The sequence below is a fragment of the Erythranthe guttata genome, chromosome 11, assembly GCF_056151865.1.
Source record: "Erythranthe guttata isolate IM_541 chromosome 11, IM_541, whole genome shotgun sequence".
NCBI classification, from domain to species: domain Eukaryota; kingdom Viridiplantae; phylum Streptophyta; class Magnoliopsida; order Lamiales; family Phrymaceae; genus Erythranthe; species Erythranthe guttata.
Genome location: NC_142543.1, coordinates 19,245,688 through 19,261,537, shown reverse-complemented (window position 1 = coordinate 19,261,537; position 15,850 = coordinate 19,245,688). Strand labels below are relative to the sequence as shown.

At 34.8% G+C, this 15,850-nt stretch overlaps 3 protein-coding genes across 5 annotated transcripts; 1 reads left to right on the top strand and 2 right to left on the bottom strand.

The window, feature by feature from the left end:
* Positions 1-689: 689 nt before the first annotated feature.
* Positions 690-2,751, bottom strand: LOC148767174 (uncharacterized). The gene is made up of 4 exons (XM_088825670.1): positions 2,675-2,751; positions 2,058-2,296; positions 1,565-1,962; positions 690-1,460 (listed from the first exon to the last, which is right to left on the bottom strand). The coding sequence occupies exons 2-4, from the start codon at positions 2,281-2,283 to the stop codon at positions 918-920; spliced, it is 1,167 nt and encodes a 388-aa protein (XP_088681796.1). The 5' UTR covers positions 2,284-2,296; positions 2,675-2,751; the 3' UTR covers positions 690-917.
* A 3,521-nt stretch (positions 2,752-6,272) lies between these two features.
* Positions 6,273-10,344, bottom strand: DEG1 (DegP protease 1). The gene is made up of 8 exons (XM_012985211.2): positions 9,861-10,344; positions 9,508-9,630; positions 8,653-8,824; positions 7,975-8,012; positions 7,234-7,432; positions 6,959-7,111; positions 6,702-6,836; positions 6,273-6,513 (listed from the first exon to the last, which is right to left on the bottom strand). Exons 1-8 carry the CDS (start codon positions 10,259-10,261, stop codon positions 6,436-6,438), a joined length of 1,299 nt encoding a protein of 432 aa, XP_012840665.2. The 5' UTR covers positions 10,262-10,344; the 3' UTR covers positions 6,273-6,435.
* Positions 10,345-12,248: 1,904 nt separating this feature from the next.
* Positions 12,249-14,262, top strand: LOC105960987 (hypothetical protein). 3 transcript variants are annotated; one of them, XM_088825993.1, is made up of 3 exons: positions 12,249-12,386; positions 12,750-12,953; positions 13,842-14,262. In XM_088825993.1, the coding sequence occupies exons 2-3, from the start codon at positions 12,752-12,754 to the stop codon at positions 14,030-14,032; spliced, it is 393 nt and encodes a 130-aa protein (XP_088682119.1). In that variant the 5' UTR covers positions 12,249-12,386; positions 12,750-12,751; the 3' UTR covers positions 14,033-14,262. The 3 variants fall into 3 exon arrangements, with proteins under 3 accessions (XP_088682119.1, XP_012840664.1, XP_088682118.1); XM_012985210.2 differs by having other exon boundaries at positions 12,264-12,386; positions 12,716-12,953; XM_088825992.1 differs by having other exon boundaries at positions 12,339-12,386; positions 12,667-12,953.
* Positions 14,263-15,850: the final 1,588 nt, after the last annotated feature.

The window sequence follows — 15,850 nt, the reverse complement described above, 5'->3', positions numbered from 1 at the left end:
GCCTCAACTTTAATTTATATTGGGCCGATACATCTAATTAAGATTTAATTAATTTTTGGGTTCTCATTTCTCAATGATTCTTATTTGTTAGAAGTTCAACAATTCTCGTGCATAACGAATTTTAGTGTATTTGAAGTTAAAAGTTAAAACTATAATTCCTCCGAGATTTGCTTCACCGGAGCAAAAGCGACGGGGAGGACAGTTTCGTCTTTCTACATCCGAAGCACCAGGAGGACAAATTGTACAAATTAACCAACCTAACTTCGGAAAAAACAAATCCAAAAGGAGGGATCCAGCTCCTCCCCGGCGGCGCACCGGGATCGCCGTCGGCGCACGAGGCTTTTTACGTACGGAACAGAGCGGTGGAGGAAGGAAGGGGATAAGAAGAAATCGTATTTGCCGTAGAGCCAAGACCTGATAGGATTTTTCACCGTATGGGTACTCCGACTGGATATTTTATTTGGTTTCCAATTTAATATCACCGGCTCATTTCTGAAAATACAAGCTTGTAAAGAAAACAGCTTACAATTGTTTCGAGGCATTATTATTTTGCGTTTTTTTAATTCCTTGTTTTGAGAAGCAAAATGAATCTCGAACTAACTAAATTCACCAACTCTAAAGAGATCGTACAATGCTTCTTCGGAAATACCCATCAATCTCCCTGTAGCTCGAACTTAAGCTCAATATGATTATTCGACAAAATACATATCAAGTGCATATAGCTAAAGTAAAGATTTCACATAAACTATCTTCGGAAATACCCATCAATCTCCCTATAGCTCGAACTTAAGCTCAATATGATTATTCGACAAAATACATATCAAGTGCATATAACTAAAGTAAAGATTTCATATAAACTAGCAATAAGTGCAAAGTCAAAATAACAGACAATCAAAACTAAAGAAGTTCAATCAAAACTAAAGAAGTTCATCCACCAAGGACTGATAAAACAACACGTTCATAGTTTCAACTAGCAACGCTCCCTTCTCCTCCAAATCCTTGATACGCTCCCAGCACTGCTTGATACGAGGAAGTCTTCTCCGCGGCACCAGTTCCAAAGCATTCATGCCTTTTGCTAACTTCTTCTTATTCGTTTCCGTATCTTTCTTATTGTTTTCAATGTCTACAGAAACTCTTTCTTTAACATCCGATAAAGTCAAACCAGCCTCAATCAACTCCTTTACCGTGATTATAGCATCGATCCTTTTTTTGAACCACTCGATTTTCACATCCATATAATCGAAAGTATGCATAGTCGATCTGTATCTTTTGAGTTCGTTCAGCGTTATATCCACCATCGAGAAATCTTTTAGAGTCTCGTAAATTTCGCAAACATACTCCCAATCTTCCAAGTCTGTTTCTAGTGTATAATTTTTTCTTCGTGCGAAAATGTCTCCGTATTTTTCAAAGATGGATTTAACAAGTGGGACTCTCTCTTTCTCCACTTTGTTATATAACTCCTGCATGGCAAAGAAACAATATCAGCATATTTTGTACTATTAAAATTTAGTTTAATAAAAATTTAGTTTAATAAAATACTACTCTAATAGTGCTTTAAATCCACCTCTGCTTTTATTCCCTCCGAATCCAGTTCTCTTTCACTTATATCTCCATCATCACTATCATCATCACTATCACTATCACTTGTATCTCCATTAGAAGAAGTGTTCTCATCAGAAGAACTTTTCTCATGTTGCTCCTCATAATTTATTATAGATGGTGATCTACCTTCGATGAGATCTCTAAATAACCAAACGTCGTATATGATTGATAGGTGAGTTGAAGATAGGGAAGTTTGGGCCACCATAATATTGTACCTTTTCAAGCACAATTGATTGAGTGTGCCAGCAAAATCAACAACATCTTCACATATCAATAAAATATTGGCAGGCGGATCATGTTCTAAGGCCCAAAAGAACATCTCATGCAAGATTCGTATGACGGATGAGTGTGAGTCGTTGTCTGTTGAAAGCACAAAGCAATAAATTTATTATTGAAAAAAAAAGCGAACAAACATGAACTAAAAAAAATTAAAACCACATCAATAAAAGACGTACTCCGACGAAAAATTTGATACAACTTTACCCCGCTGCGGCTGAGAATGTCACCGATTATAGGCTTCATATTTTTCAGATTTCCATAGGCTGAAATGGATACTTCACCAAAACAATTTGCACGTCTGAGGGCTGCTTTTATGTTTCCAACAATACTGGCATAGTTGTTGAAATCTTCTGGAATGGAACAATTTTCGATGTCCCACCACACAGACGTTAGGGTAGACATGGCGGCTTTGGCTCTATCAGAGGAAATAAGGGACGATATAAGATCAACTGTTTTTCATAATAAAAAATCAATTATCAAAGAAAAAGAAAAGAAAAATTAAAGTCCAAATTTACTCTAATCAAGAATTTAATAAGATGAAGTTAAAATAAGATCCATAAATAAAAAAATCACCAATCATCTGTTTCTAAAAAACATAATCATCGCATTCATCACAGACGGAAAAGAAAAGTTAAAGTCCAAATTCGCGGAGTTAAAATAAGATCCATAAATCATAAATCATGCATACTGTTTCTCAACAAAAATCATAATCGAATTCATCACAGACCAAAAAGAAAAGAAAAAAAAAAAGTCCAAATTTACTTATAATCAACAAAATTGGCTTGGCAAGAACCTTTGAACAATTCCGGATTTCCCAAGAGAAAAACGACCCCAGCAGCAGAGAAGATACGACGGAGTCGAGAAGGGACTTGTGGAAATAATTTAGCGGCTAATTAAAGTTTCCCTAATCTATATATTAATAAGTATATTTTATTACATTATATATATATATATATATATATATATATATATATATATATATATATATATATATATATATATATATATATATATATATGGGCAAATAGCAAAAAGGTCCATCACATGGGACTTAATTGCATTTTAGTCCACAAAAAAAACAGTCTCTCAATTAAGCCCATCCCCATGTCTTTAGTCTAAAATACCCTCAATAATATAATTCTTATCAATTCTACCCATTATGCTCTAAGTTCCTTAATATTACACATTGAACCCGAATTTAAACAAATATATCACATTAACCACCAAAACTTTTTTTTTTTAGAAAATAATTTTTTTTCTGAAATGTTTTTTTTCCGGCCAGATTCTGGCGTTGACCGCCGGTATCGATCGCACTGGAGTAAGACGAGGTATCTCGCATCCGAAATAGGCGATCGCACGGGCTCAAGCCGAGGTCAGAAATCGACCTCGCACGAAAATGGAAGAATGCGGTCGGTATCGAACGCACGGGCTAAAAACAACGTCGGAATCAACCTTAAGGGAAAAAAAATGTCAATATGTTGAGGAGGTCGAAATGGACTTCATCAGGGTGTTAGGCGCGACTTTCCTTTGGTTATTTGAATGGTATGACTCAAATTCTTCTTTATGGGTTTTGCTCTTGAATGTATGTGGCATACTTATTTTTGGCATTGGTCTGTTTACTGAGGCTTTTATACATTGATGGAGTTACAGATTACTCTGTTTCTTTTAACTTTTTTGTCTTTCGTTATTTCTTTAGCTTTCTCATTTGGTGATATGGTTTGATTCTTGAAAATATGGTCTGAATTTGCTCTCTTTCTAAGTTAATTTGATGGTCTGATGATCCCTTACTTTTTATAACTACCCTCCCTCTCTTCTTGTTAACTAGATCTTGTTGAGTTCCAATAGTGCTCTCAAACAGTAGTTTGTTGTATTGACGGCTGTTTTTGGAGAACTTATTTACTTGGTGTATATATGTTTTACTGCTTCTTACCCTTCGGTATTGTGATTGTGAAAATAAAGCCGACAGATGTACTCGGTACTGAGGCTATTTATGTTCTCGCTCCCATTCCCATTTTCAGAATCAAAGATGGTTATTTTATGAGAATTTATTTTACAACAATGATTTGATAATATTGTAAATCGATTCTTGATTGATTATAATCTGCTTAGCCCACAGGTGTAGCTTGTATCTTCTTTTGTTTATATTTTGACCGTTTAGTTTTACTTGTATATGTTTCTTTTGCTCTTTATTCGTGGTGGCAGGATGTCAAACTACCATGGTTTGCTTTTGTATTTTTCTGAAAAAATATTCAAAGTATTTATGGATTTCTCGAATTTTGAAAACCCTGCTTACATTTTATGAAATAATGTGGGATAAAGTGACCAGCATAAGTCAAACTTACTACGCGGATAAAAAGAGTTGTTTGAACATAGGAAAAATCGAGTGCAAGTTTCTTTTGCAGCTTATGGAACATCAGAGAGATGTTTAGGCAAAAGGACTCCAAAAAAATATGCAATGGTACGAGCCTTTTCACATTTAATTGCACATATATTGCCTGAAAAAGACTGAGAATGTCTACTTTCTATGTATGATGTTTAATGTTTACTATTTATACAGATAGAGTTGGAATCGATTCTCATGGGGAGTTTGGAGATTCTTGAAATCAAGAATAATAGAGTCAGGCTCTTTCCCCAAGCGATGGTATGATTTCTATTTTCATTTTACTCATAAGTTTTTTTTCTGCCTCAACATTTGATTTTACGGCAAGTGTGGTTCAATTTCATATGAATCTGATGAGGCAGCCACATACACGAGATTTGTATTTGAGTTCCACGAGGTATCCGATTGTTACACTCGTCTTCAGAACTTAAGGTATTCATTCGTTCTCTCTCCTTTCTTCATGTTGCCACCTGCATTAGATTTTTTTTTAAACAAACCAACTATGCCATCGAGTCAACAAAATAATTTTCCATACCAGGCGACCTCTGGCTCCCTGTCATAAATTCAAATTTCAAACCTCACGAACTATCAATTAGTAAGATTAATTTCGTACAATGAGGATGGTATGAAACAATTTTTTTCGACTAAAATTGGAAGAAAACGCATCAGATTTCTAATGATCTATGTGCTAAAAACCGCTTTGGAAGTGCTCCGGTGTAGTTGCTAATCCCTCTTCATTCTGAACTATATAATACCATTTGCATTTTATCTTCCGTTGTAAGTTTAGGATTATAATAACTGATTGACACGACTTATTTTCTCACGGTAAGGAGAAGTTCCACTGGAGTTTGTGCACCATTATTGGAGAGCAAGGAATATTTCTACCAAGAAAACTCCAATTCGCCTTCTGGACACTATCAACTATCCAATTCAATCAACTATCTATTATCTATAGAGGTATAATTTCATAAATTTCCATTGTTTGTCTGCATTAATAATGAATGTATATACAGGGACTCAAACAACTTGCCGATGAACTACGATCTATTTTAATTTTCAATGCCTTCAAAAGCTGTGGTCATCTTCGTCCCAGCATCGGCGTTATTGACCTAATTGTGGCTCTTGACTTGGTTTTCAAGATAGAATCCATTTTACATTATATTTTAATGCATTTTGTAATTTATTATAATGTGTATAATCATCATGTATTCTGTGAGATAATCTCGTTCTATATGTTGTAGTCTTATCCACATAATATTTGACTGGAGGAGCAGCTCACAAAGTTGTGTCTCTTGTTACTTCATGAAAGATGAAGTGTTTAAGCTCTGCAATTCGAATAGAAAACGAGCCTTAAGACTTTCTGCATAATTTGTTTGTATATTGGAAAACCGTTCATTTGTCTTTTTGTGATTATCCAAATCATCTAATGCATTATCTTATTAGAGTTTCTAACTATGGTTTAGGGGTGAGTGTAATTACCGATACCACAGGGACATTAAAGTTATTTCAGCATACCTCAGGGATGTGGGTGAAATTTACCCTTTAATATGAGCATATGACCTCTTTGTACTTTTAACATAAGCACATAACCCCTTGTGGTATTCCACTAGGCAAATAATTATGTTCACTAGGAAGAGGAAGTTTTTGAAAGTACATGGGTGTTCTGTGCTTATATTAATAAAGTGGATAATAGATGTTTATATTGAAAGTACAATGGAATCATGTGCAAAGATCAAACCACAGGTGATTAAATGCTATTTAATCATTTGTATTGGATCCCATAAACTATGTAAGAGACACTTACTCGTGCGCTTCCTCCTCATCACAGAGTGGATAATACATGAATTTATGCCCACACAAGTCACAAATGAATTTACGCAGTAAATAATTAATTCAGCGAAAATGAAAGATAAACCCGTACATACAAAATAACTAATGTACCTTAAATATTGGTGGGTTTGGAGTCTACAGAGATGAGCGTTGCAAGTCGTTTTGAGTTAAATTCGTTAAATTTTGGATTGTTAAGTAGCTAGTTTTATTAATTATTAATTGAGTCGTAGTTATCAAGCTCGGTATAAGAACAGATAGTACAGTACATAGGAAATTGCTTCATGAGACTATGTACAATGTCAAATACTAAGTTTGAACAGATATTACAACTTACAATTGTTAAATTAAGATTCGTCTGGCTTTGGCTCCAAGAGTACAGGTATCTTTTCCAGTTTATCACCACGCAGCACTTCAACGATGACCTGCAAATAAAACAGAATATTCATAAACATTAGTTTGTTTCATTTACGAACAATCATCAGTTAAATCGAGCATTAGTACAACATAAAGGGGCACTCTGGATCGTGTTTAGAAGGAACAACAATGTTTTTTCATCACTTTAACTTTCAGTATGTCGTATATTCTTTTCAAAGTTGATATTAGCACTTACATTATCTCCTACTTTGCACTGATCAAGGATTCTGTACAAATCACTACCATTTGAGACCTTGGTTCCATTAACAGATGTAATTATATCACCCAATACAAGTCTTCCATAGGCATCACGTTTGGTGGATTGAAGACCCTGTGACAACATAAAATATCACAGCTAATTTTCAGCATTTGCATGATTAAAAAATATCGATCCATAAGCGCATTTAATTAAATAAAAAAAATAATAAAAAAAAAAGAGTAAAGGAGACATACTGCTTTGCCTGCTGGACCATTAGCAGGAGCATCCAATACAAGAACCCCGCTAACTCCAAGTTGCTCTACTGACTGATCGGGTGCAAACTTAATTCCCAGAATAGGTCTTGTAACTTTACCGAACTTAACCAATTGATCAACAATTCCACTTACCTGTACATGAAGGAAAAAACGTGGTAAGAAACCTTAACAGGCTTAAAATCATCAGCTATAAACATTTATATCACCCCAAATAAAAAAGTCCAAATTACGAAATATTGTATGCAGTTCCTTACAGTGTCGACTGGAATAGAAAAGCCCACACCAGATGAGGCACCAGAAGGAGAGTATATGGCAGTGTTAATCCCAATAAGGCTCCCTGAACTATCAAGAAGTGGTCCGCCACTATTGCCTGGATTAATAGCAGCATCAGTCTGGATTACATCCTGAATTGGTCGGCCAGTTGCAGCCGAACTAATTTCTCTCCGAAGCCCACTTAAAAATATTTATAAAAAAAACAAAATAATTAAAAAATAAGTAAAATCGAATTTGTTATATGAATCATCTTGATAGAAACAAGTACTCATTTTCTTCTATCCTTTTTCTTTAATTAAATTCAAATCATGTTACAAATGGAGAACTAGGGGAAGGGCAGTATTCGAGACCTGGATCTTGATCCTAATGAACAAGAGTAGATACCAACTCTCCTAATGAGGGTGCTGACTCATTTTTTCTGCTAGTGAAACACTGATTAATACTATTTATTATACAAATATCCATAAAAAAAATTATGTGAGTAAGAGACAATTGCTTTCGATTGATTAGAGGTATCATAATAGCCAGACAAAGCTATTCATAGGAAATGAAATTTGTAAATATAAGCGGCATGCTACATGCTTTCTGCATTGTTCAATTTCTTCCAAATCGAGAAACTTGTTCACTGGAATATACCACTGATCTACAGTAATATAGTCACCCACAAAAAGTGAAACAGTACAGACAGTTTCAACTTGCGGAATTATCAAATATAACAATACCTGATGACACCTGTTGTAAGTGTATGGTCAAGTCCAAACTGCAGGGAATAATAAGTCAAAACATAAGATTTGTCAAACAAAAGTAAAAAAATATCATCCAATCAAAATGAAGCTTGTCCATGCGATCACACAAATACCATATCAACCACCCATTTCCACGGACAAAATAAAAAAAGTTCACACACATACATGCAGTTGAAACATGAAATGATTGAGAGAGGTCATTGCAAATTGTTGCCAATATTCGGCCGATTATCATAAGAATTTATATGAGATTGAAGAACAGATCCCCATAGAAGAGAAAGAGTTGGTCTAGGCAAAAGAAATTGGTGCAATGCATCATCGATTTTAATTTTGGTTTAATTTTGCATGGGTCTGGGATCATCTTTAACATAATGAGGTTTACGGAAAAATTCCCTATCAGTTGAAAAGTGCCATAATAGGGAATTGGTCTTATTTAGGAATGAGAACAATGAAGGATTCTCCAAACTAAGAGATCATGAATGAGTTAGAGAGTGCAAAGCCACACCATTCATTCTACACAATAAAACGAATTTGTCAACAATTTTCCACCATTGTCTAGGCATGAAAAATACATTTGACAAGTAACAAGAAATAAGTCTGCAAAAAGGAAAGACGATTATTTGAAGAGAAGAAAATCGGCTTCCTTCAACTTACAGGATTTCCGATAGCAAACACCTTTTGACCAACAAGCAAGTCTGCAGACACACCAATTGGTAATGGTCTCAACTTGTCCTTTGGTGCATCAATACGTAGAACAGCAACATCTTTATCCTGATCGAATCCAACAACTTTAGCATCATATGTACTCTGATCTGCTAGAGTGACCCTGAAAGCAGTCAGCATTGAACTAGTCAGAATTATTTAGAATAATTTATTTTCAGTCAACATATATTCTTCAAACTTGTGGACAAAATAAAAAGACAGATGGATACAACGAGTTGCTGATCGTGAACATGCACAAGTTAACTTTGCTAGTTTAATTTGATTGATGTTTTTTCCAATTTTATCTTACGTAATTCCACACCACTTTAGTGCTTTCGATTTATCACCTATGATATTTTACCTCCAAACAAAAAAAAAGTTACTCATGTCATGAACACTTGCCCAAATCCACATAAAATAATAATTTAACAAAGCTTCCTGCATAGGGATTACATTATCATGAAGGCTTATCAAACTTTGGATCATGATTATTTCCAATAAAGGCAGCCTTATGAGCATAATCATTTACCCTTTTACTTCACAGAAGTCGTGAGCATCTACATGCAGATGCGAATATATCAACATTTTAGACGATTTTAAGTGATCAAACACATTTTGTTTTTTCATGAACATATAAAACTCTAGTAGCAATACAATCAATTACGAACAAATTAACTAAAAGCACATAAGGAACCTTTCGAAAACAAAACCATCAAACAAAGAAAATACAGCATATAAGGAGAGACAAATAACAAAAACATAATTACGTAACTGCAAAATAATTACATAAGACAAGATTAAAAGTACTTGAGATCAGATGCACCACGAATCACATGAAAATTTGTAACAATGTGGCCCTGCGTATCCCATACAAATCCAGATCCTGATCCTTGTGGCACCTCCAACACATCCAAAGTAAATGCATCCTGCCTAAAACAAAAAGCATAACATATTAGTTCCAATTACACTAACTCAGTCTAAATTACATAAATCACCCACTAAACCCCTAAATTAAATTCAGGTAACTGAAATCAACTCAACTATGGCACTGACTGCTATAATACTAGTTATTTTATGCATAACATGTTTGATAACAATACTATGCCAACATCTCCAAATTTCACCCCCACAAAAACATAAAAATGAAACATAGTCAGTACCTAGAGGCGAGATTAGTAATGTAGACAACAGAGGGAGTGTTCTCCTGAAAGAGACGAACAGTAGCAAGCTCATCGGACTGGAGTTTCCTCGGACTAGTTACGAAAGCCGCCGCCGAGTCAACGTCGGCGACGAACAGAGACGCCGACAAGGCGACCGAAGCGCAGAGAACGAACAGCGAGTCCACGATTTTCTTCAATCCGCTGCGCGATTCGAGCTCCGAATCGGAATCGCTCCGAACGAATTTGTCGCGGAGAGCGGAGGCGACGATCGGAGCTATGAAATTGGTGCGGTTTAATTGGGACAGAGATTTAGTGAGCGGGAATTTGGGGATTGAATTGGCGGCAAAAGAGCGCGATGCTTTTGGAGTGGAGGAGAAGAATGTGGAAGCGAGTGCAGCCATTCTACTCTCTCTCTCTCTGCTTGGGAGGAGTGAGAAAGTGAAACTGTGTGCCGTGAGATTTTGCACTAATTGGCCAATTGTAAAGAGTTTCTTTCATTTATTATTTATATTATATTATTTATTATTTTTTTAATTTTTTTATGTGGATGTGTTTTATTCTGTGGTGAGGTGAAGCGGGTCAGAAATTAAATGCGGGCGGGCTGTCATTAAATGCGTACGGGTCGATATGGATAATGGCCCATTTGTAGGAAATTGGGCCTCGGATTTGTGGACATTTAGTATACTGCAAAGTTCACTTTGCACCACAAAAGTATGGGATGTCTCGCATATACACCCCTCAATTATGAATTATGAAACGTACTACGTTTCATGGTCAAACTTACAAAAATGTAAAGTTGTTAGTTTTGTAATGTTTTGTTGTTCAATTACAATTTTACCGCCACCTTTTAGTCTATGAGAAATATATTTGAACTTTAGTACTTAGAAATATTTCTGCTAAAATAACAAATACATAGTAATTGGATGATTTTTAAAGTAATTGTTTAACTTATTTTAATAGTTTATTAACTTGAGCATATTTTTTTAGGTAATAATTACATATTTTTTTTTGTAAATACATTCATCATGGAGACATTGATCAGTCTAGATTTGAGGTGGGTTACTTTTACAGGTGGGCTGATCGAACGCTGGACCTGAGTCCGTGGACAAGCCTACAAAAAAGAGGAAATCCAGTCTTAGACCGGAGTTAGCACTCCGACGGCCAAGTCAGTAACTTCCTGAAGAAGATATCGTGTGTGAATATAAAGTGCTTGAAAAAATGATTTTGTATCGGTGCTATTCATTTTATTTTATGCCCCTATTTATACTAAAAGGGGCGGACGTCAAATACTTCTCCAATCCGATTTACCTGTCCAATCGCTGTAATAAAATATTACGGACTTCAAATTACCTCCAATACGATTTAATCCGTCTTTTCGTTTGGTGGCTGCACCTGCAAAAAGTAAGGGACACGGACGACATTCCTCTGTGTCTGCCAGTAGATTAGACATGCATTAAATACCTCCACGTGTGGTTAGCAGTCGACTCCGCGAGTGGGCTCTACACAGCCAAGCGGAAGGCCTGGCGAGAGGGAACTTCACATTCTTAGTGGCCCATTCAGTCTCTCGCCTAGCAAGGTGTCAGCCTTTTGGGCCTTCCTTTCTTTGTGGGCTTTCGGGGGTCTTCTAACCCTAATTGGACCATTTGGGCTGGAATTGCCATTGATGACCATTTGGAATTAATTGAGCCTGTTGGGCAGGAATGAGCCTGATCAGACATGTTTATGGAGTTTGAATATGTTAGGTGTTTGAATATATTGAGATAAATCCTCATTTGATGTTCTATTTACTTCATTTGATTAAAGAAATTATGTATTTGATTACTAATTTGTTTGATTTAAATTGCCATATGAAATTGAGCCGAGACTACATGATGATGTTAAGTGAAATTGCCCCCAAACATTATGGTAAATTTAATAAGAAAAACAAATGAGCAAAAAGGAGGAACAATAAAAGTAAAAATGAGGCAAGTTTAAACTTTCAGCCGTAGCACAATATATTATAGCCAGCAGATGAGTAAAAACATCGGAAAAAAATGAAGACTATTATAATAACTACTGATAATAAGAAAGTCAACAATTAACGTCAACATATTTAAACATAACACAAACGGTGAGAAGGTATTCGATACATTTAATAATTAAAAGATGTGTTTGCATCGTACCCCATAATTCATAGATGCAAAGTAAAATTTCCATTCTCCATTTAGAATATGATTTATTTTACGTTGAATTTTTAAGTTTACACCATATCTATGTTGATGTAGACGCGACTTTGGTATGGTAATTCAATCGAATTTGACGTTTTAAGTACAAATTAAGCAGACGGCTGAGATTCGATTAGAAAATTTGGAAGATCAACGGTCAAAACCTAATGACCTGTCATTCCAAAGCGATTCCGATGGTCGCCCCCCACCAGAAAGTATCCACCTGCAAAGAACAAACACAAGTTGATTAAACAAAAAAAAAAAAAAAAAAAAAAAGAACAAAGCGATTCGCCCCAGATTGTCCGATTTCTCTGTTCCAAAGGTAAATTCGAATTTCTCAATTGTCAGATCCGAAATTGTATTGTAGAATTTTGAATCGTCTGAAAACATTTTCATTTTCGGATTTCGATCTGATTATTTAGGGTTTTTACTTTTTTTTTTTTTTTTTTTGTTTATGTGTGTGGTGGGTGATGGGTTCATTTTTTGTTAGGATAATTACTCAGTTTAATTTTAGCTTCTAAATGTTATCTGTGGTGATTTTGATGGTTTAACAGTGTAAAGATTGTTTTTTTTTTTTTTTTTTTTTTTTTTTTTAAATGCAGAAATACTTATATCTCTTATTTTGGGGGTGATCGAATATTCTTATTTTAGGGTTTTTTTGTTTAAATGGCTGAAATAAAATCAGCTATGAGGAAGCCAGTTTTCACGAAGGTTGATCAGCTACGCCCGGGCACAAACGGACACAATCTCGTGGTGAAAGTCGTGACCGCTAAAACGGTACTGCGTAAGGGAAGGCCGGATGCCCCGCAGGTTAATCAAATGCGAATTGCCGAGTGTTTGGTTGGAGACGAAACTGGGACAATTTTGTTCACTGCAAGAAACGAGCAAGGTATGATATATGTGTGTGTATATATATACCGTTTGTTTTATGTAAAAAGATTGCTGTATGGAAAGTTGGATTGAGGATAAGACTGAATTCGACTTTATTTGTTCGTTTTTGATTATGTCGAATAGGTATTTTCGCTTAGAAGTTATTATTGCTACCATACTAATAAAGATCGTCATAACAGGAATTGTAACGCAACATGAACAAATGTGTATTGACCAAAACTTTCTCTCGTGTTACTTCTTTCGTGTAATTTCTCCCATTTTTTTTATCAGAGTAATAGTTTAGTTTACTGTTCAGGGAATCGAACATAATTTACATCTGTTTGTGGTCGAACAGCTTGTTGCATATTCATAACGCTCGCATGCAATAGAATATTACAATGGATGCACCCTCGTGTTTTTCGGGAGCGTCTGGTTTAAACTTTATGCACTTAGTACTCTTTACGATGTACAATATAGTGTGGTATCAATAAGTAACTGGACAAATCTCACATGTACGTATGTATACGCATTCCTAGGGGTGGAATTCGGCGATCCCGATCCGAATATTTCCGATTTTGGAACAATTTTTTGTAGTCCGATTTCCGAATTTCCGAAAAAAATTGGATCGGAATCGGAATTGTATATATAATATTCGGAATTTCCGAATTCCGATCCGAAAATAGTTCGGAATTTTCCGAATGTAATCCCGGTTTTCCAATTTTTTCCTGAGTAAATATATTTTTCGTGAAGTTGCATTTGAATTCATACGTCCTATTAGTTAGGCATTATAAATGGGGGTTTCATGATACGTGATAAGGTATCGTATCCCAAATTGTTGCCTCCCTTTTGCTAAAAAAGTCTAAAAATTTACGTACTTTTGATCGTGATTTTATTTCTAAATATGCAGTGGAAATGATGAAGGCCGATGCTACTGTGATTCTGAGAAACGCGAAAATCGACATGTTCAAAGGATCAATGAGGCTTGCAGTGGACAAATGGGGTCGTGTAGAAGTGACCGAACCCGCTAATTTCACTGTCAAAGAAGACAATAATCTCTCCCTCGTTGAATATGAACTGGTCAATGTTGTCGAGGAATAAAGCTGCGAATATTCTCTTCTATCTCATCGTGACTAAATTATATCGAACAAAATAATAAAAAAAGAATGAAGAAGCTGAAAGTGGGGTTTGTTTAGGAGATTGCCCGAGCTGAGATAAATTTGTCATTTATGACGTCCCTATTCGTTTGCGTTATTCACAACAAAGTTCTCGTTTAGGAAGATGAATCTTGAAGTTGTCTTGGTATGGAAGAAGCTCGATTTATATTTATACTCGATGACGAGCAATTGCAGCTGAAGGTAAAAGCAAAGGATTATCAAAGGTGATATATATATATATATATATATATATATATATATATATATATATATATATATATATATATATATATATATATATATATATATATATAGGCAGGATGAAAACATGGGTTTTGTTTTGTCTGTTGTAATAAAGTTTTTCACCTGTGATGAATATCTCATGCAGTGAGAAATATGTAGCAGCTTGTGGAGTCTTGAGGACAATTCAGTTTATATTTACTCTTTATTAGGGTTTAATATGTGTGATACAATGTTTAATATTTGTCGACCGTTACAACGCAGAATTTGTCGTGAAAGTATGGTCATGGTTATAATGTGTTCGATCACTATTGAAAAATCATGCACGTTTATTAGTTTTCGTAATGTAACGTGCACTAAATCAAAATCACAAATCATGCACGTTTATTTAGTTTTAGTAACAAGGTCTAAAGTTAAAATTGTTTAACTTTGGTACCAAGTGTTATCAAAAGCTTTTAATTATAAATTATGAGTTTTTTTATCACACAAAATCTGATTTTAGGTGTTTGCAAAACCGATTTTTGTTGTTGCTTCTCTTAAAATAAGCTGCTTTAAGCTATAATTTTGAAAGTACCCAAGCACCTGCTTTTTCGATTTAAATTGATTTTCCAGATTTTTTGCAAACGCCCCCAACTTTTAGAATTAGGCATTTAATATCAACTTAACTCACAATCACTAACTTATGCTTTTAAATAAGCTTTTGCAAACACCACCTAAATAGTAAATATGATTTATCAATAATCTCTCTAATTTTCACAATAATTATAACCTATTTTTTATTGCTTTATGTATAACTAGTAGTCGTGCCCGTGCGTTGCACGGGTTCGAATTCCACAAAGGAAAAAAATAATTATTTAAAAACATGATAGTAAAAATTGTAATAAAAAATCTATCTAATAATATTAAAATATATATGTGAAATTCAAATTACATTGCTATTACCTTATTTTATAGTTGCATATATTTTTCATCCTACAATAAATATATATATACCAAGTGTCAATATATAAAAATATATGTTAGATAATAATTAATACAAATTTAATAAATGGGATGGCTATTTCCAATATCAAATGTTTCTCATTTAAATATAGCCTAAATAATAAATAGGTAATGACATTTATACTTTTAATGAAAATCGATATCACACAAACATATAAAAAACTTCATTTTTCTTTCTTTAATAGCACACAGACAAACCCCTCACACCCTTATGTTTCTTCTTCACAAACCTCCCACCCACTCATGTTTCTCCTCCCCCTCCTTCTTCTTCTTCTTCTTCTTCTTCTCTTTCTCCTCCTCCTCCTCCTCCTTCTACTTCTCATTCTCCTTCTTCTTCTCCACATTTTCCTCTTTCTTCTCCTTCTTCTTCTCATTCTTCTCCTCCTCCTCCTCCTCCTTCTTCTTCTCCTCATTTTCCTCTTTCTTCTCCTTCTTCTTCTTCTTCTTCTTCTTCTTCTTAGCTTCTTCTCATTCTACTCCTTCTTCTATTTCTCCTCCTTCTCCTTCTTCTTATTTTTCT

Bases quoted from the DNA above. Each gene is read 5' to 3' on its own strand.
- DEG1 (XM_012985211.2), bottom strand. From the start codon at position 10,261: ATGGCTGCACTCGCTTCCACATTCTTCTCCTCCACTCCAAAAGCATCG. The intron at 9,631-9,860 runs GTACTGACTATG...TTTTTGTTTTAG, and splicing joins ATTACTAATCTCGCCTCTAG to GCAGGATGCATTTACTTTGG. The intron at 6,514-6,701 runs GTAAGTGCTAAT...TTTTATTTGCAG, and splicing joins AGTGCAAAGTAGGAGATAAT to GTCATCGTTGAAGTGCTGCG.
- LOC148767174 (XM_088825670.1), bottom strand. From the start codon at position 2,283: ATGTCTACCCTAACGTCTGTGTGGTGGGACATCGAAAATTGTTCCATT. The intron at 1,963-2,057 runs GTACGTCTTTTA...TGCTTTCAACAG, and splicing joins GTATCAAATTTTTCGTCGGA to ACAACGACTCACACTCATCC. The intron at 1,461-1,564 runs GTGGATTTAAAG...TTTGCCATGCAG, and splicing joins CGGAGGGAATAAAAGCAGAG to GAGTTATATAACAAAGTGGA.
- LOC105960987 (XM_012985210.2), top strand. From the start codon at position 12,731: ATGGCTGAAATAAAATCAGCTATGAGGAAGCCAGTTTTCACGAAGGTT. The intron at 12,954-13,841 runs GTATGATATATG...CTAAATATGCAG, and splicing joins CACTGCAAGAAACGAGCAAG to TGGAAATGATGAAGGCCGAT.